The sequence below is a fragment of the Lucilia cuprina genome, chromosome 5, assembly GCF_022045245.1.
Source record: "Lucilia cuprina isolate Lc7/37 chromosome 5, ASM2204524v1, whole genome shotgun sequence".
Taxonomy (NCBI): Eukaryota; Metazoa; Arthropoda; class Insecta; order Diptera; family Calliphoridae; genus Lucilia; species Lucilia cuprina.
The window spans coordinates 53,763,968-53,774,482 of record NC_060953.1 but is presented as its reverse complement, the minus strand read 5'-3'; the positions used below and the strand labels follow the sequence as shown (position 1 = coordinate 53,774,482).

The following is a 10,515-nucleotide window of genomic DNA, read 5'->3' as shown; positions in this document are numbered from 1 at the left end:
GAACTGAACTAGAACTGAACTAGAACTGAACTAGAACTGAACTAGAACTGAACTAGAACTGAACTAGAACTGAACTAGAACTGCACTAGAACTGAACTAGAACAGAACAAAAGGGGTCTTTCTTCATTTCCTTTAATTCTTTTTGAAAAAACGTGTAAGTATAATATTACCGGATATAAGATCAAGTCCTACTATATATGTGTAATACGTTACCAACTGTTAAGTAGGCATATGTTTTTTGTAAGTAACCAATTTTATTTCTTAATGGAATCCCTAATATATTATTTACTGTTGAATTGGCTATTAACGAATACATTTTCATTAAGCTTCATATGATCATCACATTAAACGAATATTGTTTTTTTTTACAAACCAACCAATTAATGCAAACAAACAAGAGAAGAATATGAAGATGTTAAAGAATCCAAAAAGCAACAATTACTTTATTTACAACAACTTATTAAAAACATTTAATATTTCTACACACATAAACTAAACCATAAAAACTATTACAAAAACTCCACAAATTATAATTATTAATCATGAAACCTAAAAGTTTTAACAAAATTTTTGTTTGTTGTAAAATTTTCAAGTGTATTTAAATTGTAATAAACATTGCTGTTGCAATGTTTTTTCTTTTATTTTTTGTTAATTTTATTTTCTACAAAACTTTCTTTTTTTTTGCTGTAGCTCCCTCTATTCGTTAAGAAAATCTTGGTATTTTGAATGTTTTTAAACATTAATTTAGTTAATTTTCCTGCAGTCTTTAATACAAATCGCAATGAAGCACAAGTCGTGTGGAGTTTTATTAAATTTAAAATTTGGTTAAAATTCAATTAAATTAATTCAAAAGAAAAAAATAAATTCCTTTAAAAATTTTTTTAATATTATTGTTATCCCTGTTATTTTCGGTGCAAAAAAAAAAATTCCTTTCGTCCTGTTAATATCTTTAATTGCGAAGAACTAAAAGAAAATGTATTATAAAAAATCGAAAACTTTTATAAGACTAGAGACGCGTAAATGTAAAAGAGTGTGTTTTAAAAAGCGAAATTTATTGATAAGAAAATTGACAATTTATAAAAATTATTGCAGTTTATTGAATGTGTGTTTTCTGATTGTAAGTAGAAGAGAAAATAAAACTGAAAATTAAATATTAATGAAACTGATGAAAAAAAGGATAAAAGATCTAGTGATCTTATGTGTTCGAGACAATTAAAACTTTTTTTTAAAAATGAAAGCTGCTTAAGAGAAGCTTTTTAACTGATATTATTATACTCTTTAAAAAACTGATTGAACTGATTGAATACGGCAAGCTGATCTTCTTTACAAGAGTTTTGACAAGATCAATCATTCTCTTTTAAGAAGTGATCTTTCTTACGATATCTTACCCTAATATGTATCAAGGTTATCTAATAAAATTCTCATACAAAATTAATAGTGTCTGCGAAGTGAAGAGAACGATCAAATTTATAAATTAATCCTTTTGGTCGAATTGTAAAATTTATTGATAAATTTAAATTAAATATTAAACGATTGTAGATCATAGTAGAATATCGTGTTAAACGATTTGACTTTTTATAAACGTAAATAATTGTTATTTTCGGGAGTGAGTCACAAATGGCACAGTTTGATTCTTGATCACAATATCTGTTTACAATCTTTTAAGAAGCGATCGTGAAAAATGTTCTATGTCGTCCACTAAAGCTTTGGAAGCTTTGAAAATATTTCTAGAAACGATCACAAACGATGTGACATACGATCGTGTTAAATGACTTGACTTTGTTTTAACTTAATACTTAATTGTTATTTTCGAGAGTGAGTCATAAATGAGACAGTTCCATACTAGATCATAATATCTGTTTACAATATCATAAGAACCGATCGTGAAAATTGTTTTTTAAAGATTCCTTTTTGAAAATATTTCTAGAAACAATCGCCAAAGATGTGATCTTACCATAACATGTATGAAGTTTATCAAATAAAATTTTCATACAAAACCAATATTGTCTGCGGAGTGAAGAGAACGATCGTCCATTTATGAACTTGATCGCCAAAGCGTTTAATTTTTAAATTATTTAAGCTTTTACTTAGGCGATTTGTAAAATTTCTTGATGAATATAAATTGGATATTGAATGACTGTAGATCATTTTATAGAATATTTTATAGATGTGACAGACGATCGTGTTAAATGATTTGAGTTTTTATTAAAAGAAAATAATTGTTGTTTTACTAGATCATATTATCTGTTTACAATCTTTTAAAAACCGATCGTGAAAAATGTTTTTTTAAGTTTCCTTTTGAAAATATCTCTAGAAACGATCGCAAATATACTCCAGTTCATTGAAGAATTTGCATTGGGATTAAACATAAAGACTTTGGTGTATAAAAATATGTAAAAAAGGATTCTTAAAACTCGATTAAGAAAAGATCGATTCGGGAGAGAAATAATTCTCTTTTTCAAAAACTTTGGTGTAGAGAAGAACTGCAAAATTGCGAGAGTTGTTAAGTGAAGAATGATGCATTTCTCTTTTAGGCGATCTCTGAGTGTAAAAAAAAAAAATGATTTCATCTTTTCAATCAAGGATTCATCAACTTCATAATCTTGATATTTTCCAAAGTTTACAATAATCATTTCAAAATTCTTTTCTTTTCTTTACATTATCGTCCAACAGATGTCTTTTGTTATTGTTCAGGCCTCAGCAATAACAATTTATCAGAACAGAACAACAACAGCAACGGCAGACACTACAGCCCATGATCAAACGGTAGACAGTAGCAATAATTTGTCACAATTTCAAGCGACAACAAGTGATTTTATAACAACACCAACTAATTCAAAACACTTAAGTATTAATTACGATCCACAATTAAATAAAGAGAATCTAACGATAACAAATCATATAATACGTACAAATATAATTGTGGGAACTGAAAGTGGTGTAGGAGGTGTTGGAGTTGAATCAGCAGCTAGTGATTTTAAAGAAAATTTTAGTGAAAAAGCAAAAACAACAGATAATATGCGTGCAAAATTGCAACAACTATTACAGCGTGAAAATGATAATAATGATGAAGAGAAACAACAACTGCAACAAGATCTACAACAGCAAATGCAAGAACAACAACAACAACTTCAACAGCAGCACAACCAACAGCAACAACAACAGCAATATCAACAGTCTCAGCATGCAATATTAGCAGGAGAAAATGCCTATTTACTAGAGCGTATAGATGGTAGTATGCATGAACAACCCATATATGGAACATGGAGAGCGAAAGCGAGACGACCTCAAGCACCTCTATTGGCAGCCACAGCAACAACAACTACGACAACAACGGCGGCAGCAACTGCTCACCTACAACCATCTTCGTCGATACAGACATTAATGACAGAAATTGATGAAAATCTTTATGGTCGTTTTAATCAGCAACAACAACATCAGCAGCAACAGCAACATCATCATTATGAACGTTTACCCAAACGATCTTCGACCATGACACCAGTAAGACGTGAGTTACATGATCAAATTCCCAGACCACCACGTTTAACATCACGTCAACCTTCAGTGGCCCTGAGACGGCAATTTAGTGATATTCCTTTCACGAATGGTATGATTCGAGATGAATCACGCCCCAAGCCTTTTCATTATCCCTTCGAAGGACCTTTGCCAGAGGAATTTAAGAAAATACAACAATCAGAAAGAGGTTTATCAGCAGATACAGATCCTCAAGTTCATAATATTCAGGATATATTGCAGAAATTAAATTTAGGTTCAGGTGGCAATAAGGTCCCACCCCTAATGATGATGCCTTCGGGTTTGCATATTTCTGGTTCCTTTAAGAATCTTAAGTCCAGTGGTATTGGAAACTTTTTCCGTGGTAAACGCAATAAGAAGCAAATACAAATGCAATTTCCCATGCATATGCCCATACAAATGCTACCAAATCCCTATCAGAGTCCAGTAGTAAATCTAATGCAGCAACCCTATCAACAGCGCATAGCCATGGAACAGTTTTATCCCTTTAAGGCTCGCTCACCGGGAGAAATTAATCTCTTGGCTATGCAACAGCAGCAGCAATTACAACAACAGAAATTTAAAAATCCCCAAACCAAAGGTAAAAAACAAAAGAAGAAGTCAAAAGATAAGAAAAATACTTTAGCCAGCAGTAACTTAATGTTGCAGCAATATCCCTTTGCCACCGCTGCCCCAGAGCTGCTGTACCCCTCAATGTACTCTCCCTTCATGTCTATTAATGTGACACAAGCTCCTCCTTTGCAGATGAGCAAAAGAGTACCTTTCAAAGTTAATTTGGATATATTTCCAGTAATGCCACCTTCCAAAACATTCAAGTCCCCTGCCGGTTATGCCATGGATGAGGCTCGCATTGTATCCACCATGCGCCCACCGACGGCATTAAGAAATCCTTTTATGGAATATCTTACCACACCTCTTACTCCCTCAGCTGCAGCAGCTTTAAGTTTCTATAATCCTTACAATCCCAAACAGCCGGTGTACAATCCTGTACGTTTTCCTACAGGAGCCCAGAATCCAGTGGTCAACATGGCTCAAACTAATAGCATGCAAATGGTGTATCCCGACCAAATGCATAAATATCTACAGCAACAGCAGCAGCAACAACAACAACAAAATCTTTTCTCCAACTACCTTAATAATCAAGGTCATCAAACTCCCTTCCTGCCCATAGATTGTGATCAACCTATACCATCAGCATCTAGTGGACAAACAGGAACGGGTAATACAAATAACAATCCCATTATGGTGCATTTAAATGTATTTCCCAAACAAAAGAATACACCACCCATATCCACAAATCCCTTCTATAATAATGGTCCCCATATACAACGTAATACCATACAAGAGGAAAGTGAAACTTCACTAAGTCCCATAGAACCTCGACATCAGGGTAGATCACTTAATGACACTGTCTCTACTAAAATCGAACGTAGCGATAGCAGTGACAATTTTCAACAAATTCAACCTATACGTGCCGAAGATGATCTTGTAGATTTTGAACATCCCATTGTAGCGGAAAGTTCCGATGATAATAATGAATTACCACAACCGGCCGCCTTAGTAGGTGGCAAACCAAATATGGCTACAGAATCCTCTTCGTCTTCGTTTTACTATGAAAGTCGCCCGAATACTACAATGTCTTCGGCTGGCGATAATAGTAATACAAATTATAATGGTAATATCAATGGAAATATGGAACAAATGGTATCGGAGGCTAGAACAGCTTCACTATTTCGTTTTCCTGTCGAAGATCTTATACAGTTTCAGGTACATGATGCTATGTAGAGAATATCGGGGGGTGTGAGAGAAAGATATGGGTGGCAATTGAGAGTTTGTAGTATAGTGAGAAGTTTGGGTATTTTAGTGTTAGGAAATCATTGTAAATTCTAATGTTCAGTAGAAATTAGCTAATATATGAGTGGAGACGAGTTAGTTTAGATCCCAGATGCTCTGAACTCGAATAAAAACTCAGATATTCTCTGGGACTTAAGTGAAACTTTATTCACTATGTTATATTAAGAAGATCTATATTCAGAGATCCTGAACCAAATATTTGTGTGACTTGTTTTGTACATAAAGAAATTTTCTTTATAATCCGAATGAAAAGTATAAACCAGATATTGAAATAGAGGGGGATTGAGAGAGTGCTAAAGGGAGAGAGGGGAATTTGCAGTTCATCTTTTTAGGTCGTTTTGTATGTGTTTTACCCCTTTAGAAACAAGAACACTGATAGCTAATTTGAGTTTTAGGCCGACTACTGATTAAAACCTGCCTATTTATGATCCTGACACTATATAAATATATATAAAAAGATATTTTATTTATTATTTTTGTTAACATATACTAGTATTGATTAAATTATTTTTTAGATTATAAGTTTTATTGAGCAACAAACCAAAAAAAAATATATAAATCTAATTGTTATATAAGTTACTACTTAAAAACCATAATCCGACAAGATCACATAAGTCAAAATTTAATTCTTATAAGAAAAGAAACCTGAAATTTTATAAGAATCTATATGTAAAATATTAAAGGATCTTTAAGCAAATGAATTATTAATCTTTATTTATAAACTATTATTATATTAATATTTGTTTGTTTGAAGAGATTCAAAAAGGAAGCACTTTATAATTCATGTTTATTTTAGGATTAAAAATCTATAAAAGTTTAAAATAAATGAAATGTTTGGAATATATCTGAAATGCAATGAGTTTTATTCCGATAACTAACTAACTAAGTAACAAACTAAATAAGTAGCTAACTAACTAACTAAGTAATTAACTTACTAACTAACTACCTAACTAACTACCTAACTAACTAACTAACTAACTAACTAACTAACTAACTAACTAACTAACTAACTAACTAACTAACTAACTAACTAACTAACTAACTAAATAACTAACTAACTAACTAACTAACTAACTAACTAACTAACTAACCAACTAACTAACTAACTAAATAGCTAGCTAGCTAGCTAGCTAGCTAACTAACTACCTAACTTACTAATTAACTAATTAACTAACTAACCAACTAACTAACTAAATAAATAACTAACTAACTAACTAACTAACTAACTAACTAACTAACTAACTAACTAACTAACTAACTAACTAACTAAATAGCTAGCTAGCTAGCTAACTAACTAACTACCTAACTAACTAATTAACTAATTAACTAACTAACCAACTAACTAACTAACTAAATAAATAACTAACTAACTAACTAACTAACTAACTAACTAACTAACTAACTAACTAACTAACTAACTAACTAACTAACTAACTAACTAACTAACTAACTAACTATCTATCTATCTATCTATCTATCTATCTATCTATCTATCTATCTATCTATCTATCTATCTATGTATCTATCTATATATCTATCTATCTAACTATCTATCTATCTATCTATCTATCTATCTATCTATCTATCTATCTATCTATCTATCTATCTATCTATCTATCTATCTATCTATCTATCTATCTATCTATCTATCTATCTATCTATCATCTGTCTATCTATCTAGTCAAATAAACACATTTTCATCGGATAATTAGGGTTCTATAGTTGAAACGAAAAGTCGACTTTTTGCATTTTATGCAAAGTCGATTTTTCGACTTTTTTCATTTAGTTAAAAATCGACTTTTAGACTTTTGGTATTTTATATATAGTCGACTTTATCCGACTTATCAATTTTTTTCCACTTTTTTCGAATCTTCGACATTTTTCGACTATTTTTTACTTTTTTCAAATTTTTCCGACTATTTTAAAATTTTAGACTATTTTTTACTTTTTTCTACTATTATCGAGTTTTTGACTTCTTTCGAATTTTTACGACTTTTTGAGTATTTTCGACTTTTTTTTTTGATTTTTTTCTGACCATTTTACAGTTTTTGACTTTCTTTTCCACTTTTTTTTAAATTTTCGACAATTTTTGACTTTTTTCTACTATTTTCGAGTTTTCGACTTTTTCCGACTTTTCGAATTTTTACGACTTTTTTCGACTTTTATTTACAAAGTCGACTTTGTTTGTAGACGATAGTTGAGTTATCGACTTTTTTGGAACAAAATAGTCGACTTTAGCTTTTCGATTTTTTTCGACAAAAAGTCGATTGTTTGATTATTCGAATGTCGATATATAGAACCCTACTGAAAATTAAAATTGATCACAGAATTGATCTGTTTCATCGAAATTTAAGAAAATTTATGTGAATACAGATTAAAGGTTTTATATATAAAATAAAAAATATAAATATTTCTTTAGAGATAATATTTTTAATTACAGATTATCCATTTGATCGTTATTTAAGAATCTGTAGCCAATTTTAGGAATTCCATTCAAAAATTGATTTTCTATGGAAAAAAATTTGAATATTTTCTAAATTAAAGTGTTATTTATTTCATGTAGCAAAATTAATGTTTGAAGAAAAATAAGTCAAGGACTATAGATAGCTATTTTCTCAATTTTAGCCGATTTTGTTTCTAATAACCATGACCGTCATTAAGAATTAAATTATTGATTATCATTAATTTAATCTAGCTACTGAAAATAAATAAATTTCCGATTAAACTTGACTCAGTCATCATAATATTATTTGTGTTTAAGATTATTAACATCCAACTCAATTTCATGCATTATAATTTAATAATGATTTAAAAGAAGTATTATCCAGTTAATCTGTCATCTGTTACTTCCAAAGTCATATTAAATTTGTTCATCATTTTATTTTTCTTCAAGAGACGATTTAATGTTAATTTGACATAATTTAAATTGAGTAGTGATTCACTAGCACAAAAATGATCGTCTATTAATTCAGTAAAATATTGTTTAAAAAAATATTAAACACACATCCATTGAAAGATGATTGATTATTGAAAACATAAAATACAAGTATAAAAACCTTAATTGATACATGATTAAATATAAAACTTAATAAGATGAAAAAAATAAGTTATGAATAAAAAAATGTCGGAATAAACTAAACAAAATATATTAACTTTTCTACTTATATGAGAATTAAGTAGGATTTTGTCCAATAAAATTTTGATGACCCTCATGAACTTAAAAATTATAGGGACTCGTTTGACCCTAGCCCCCATAAAAGACTCCTTGAAAATTTGACTTAAATTTCCAAAATTTTATTCAACAATAAATGGCTTATGTATATCTGAGGTATGAATGAACAAGGTAATAATCTGTTCAGATATATTTATTCATGCTTCAGTATTGATCTGTTAAGAATCATTTTACAAAATTCCATTCAGTTAATGCCAATGCACAGTGTGTCGCTTCAATGCAATTACTGTATATATTTTAAACACTTTTTCGCACTTAATCAGCGCCTTACGGTATGCTCTTTTTATTGATGAATATTAAAACACAAAAAAAGAGAGTTAACGATCAATCGTTAATTTTGCTTTGTGATCTCATTCTAAACAAACAAAAAAAGCCGGTTAAAATGTAAACAAAGCTGATTGGTGAAAAAAGTGGTAAATAAATTTTATTTTAATTAATTTACACAATCATTTAGTTTAAAAAAATACTATTCATGTAAACAGTAGATTTTTGGGATAAGTGATCACGAATTATCATTGTTTTCTCAATTGTAGTGTTGCTTAATAAAAATACGATTTTGATGGAAAATTCGCCTTAAGTCGTTTCACCACTAAGTGAGAATTCGATTTTAAGTGAAATGACGTAAAAATATTTTTGTTGGTCACACCAACTTTGGGCTATACAGGAAATCTTTATTAAAACAAGCCGGTGTGGGACATACCATAGAGGAGAAAGCTCTTGCGATTTACGTAATCTTTAGTACGCGAAGAGACAAAAATCCTTGCGACCTGCCGCAGTTATTTTTAATACCTTTAATTTGATGAAGATATTTGTATTTGTAAATCAAATTATTTTCGAGATATAGACAAGAACCAAATAAATCATACCTATCTTTTATCTTCTCAAAATGCTCTATATTGGGTTTTTTTTAGAAAATTCGACTTGTTCTAAATATTTTCTTTCATAAAAATATTTAGTTTTTAAAAGAAAATAATCGATACTTTCGTAAATAAAGCGGTATTACAAATTATTGGCATGTGTGTGATAATAGATTATCGGTACTTTTTCAATTGCAACGTTATTTGAGAATCAACGGCCGATTTTAAGGTTCTTAACTAACACTTTCTTTTAATGAAGATTTCAACATAAAAATGGATTCAAGTTATGATAAATGCTTATTATCTTCTCAACTAGAACACTATTTACCGATATACAGCAGATATCAAGTTTCTTTTTATATATCCATTCTGATGAAATCATTTTACACAAAAGCGCTAGAAATGCTAATGGAGAAACAGCTATCTGACAAAAAAGTCATAGAAACCAAACCAAATAAAAACTAGTGAAAGCCTTTATCCTGTAGAACTGATTCCATTGGCAAGACCTTAGGAAGTGTTATGTACAAACGACTGCTCTCTGCAATAGAAGCAAAGGGGTACGCTCCTAAACTACAGACTAGACTAGACTAAAGACTAGACTATAGACTAGACTATAGATTAGACTATATACTAGACTAGACTATAGACTAAACTATATATTAGACTATAGACTAGACTATATATAAGACTATAGTGTAGAATATAGATTAGACTTTAGTCTAGAATATAGACTAGACTATAGACTATACTATAGACTAGACTATAGACTAGACTATATACTAGACTATACACTAGACTATATACTAGACTATATACTAGACTATAAACTAGACCGTACATTAGTCTATATACTAGACTATAGACTTGACTATATACTAGACTAGGACTAGTCTATAGACTAAACTATACACTAGACAATAGCCTGGACTATAGACTAGACATAGACTGGACTATAGACTGGACTATAGACTATACTATAGACTAGACTATAGACTAGACTATATATTAGACTATAGACTACACTATAGATAAGACTAT

The 10,515-nt window shown here is 30.1% G+C and overlaps 1 protein-coding gene across 1 annotated transcript; it reads left to right on the top strand.

Moving 5' to 3' along the window:
• The first annotated feature begins 753 nt into the window (after positions 1-753).
• LOC111687119 (transcription factor SPT20 homolog) lies at positions 754-6,239 on the top strand. Its single transcript, XM_046952138.1, has 2 exons — positions 754-1,117; positions 2,674-6,239. Exons 1-2 carry the CDS (start codon positions 974-976, stop codon positions 5,317-5,319), a joined length of 2,790 nt encoding a protein of 929 aa, XP_046808094.1. The 5' UTR covers positions 754-973; the 3' UTR covers positions 5,320-6,239.
• The last annotated feature ends 4,276 nt before the right edge of the window (positions 6,240-10,515 follow it).

Coding starts and splice junctions, on each gene's coding strand:
- LOC111687119 (XM_046952138.1), top strand. CDS start 974: ATGTATTATAAAAAATCGAAAACTTTTATAAGACTAGAGACGCGTAAA. Junction 1,118..2,673: donor TGAATGTGTGTTTTCTGATT/GTAAGTAGAAGA, acceptor ATCGTCCAACAG/ATGTCTTTTGTTATTGTTCA.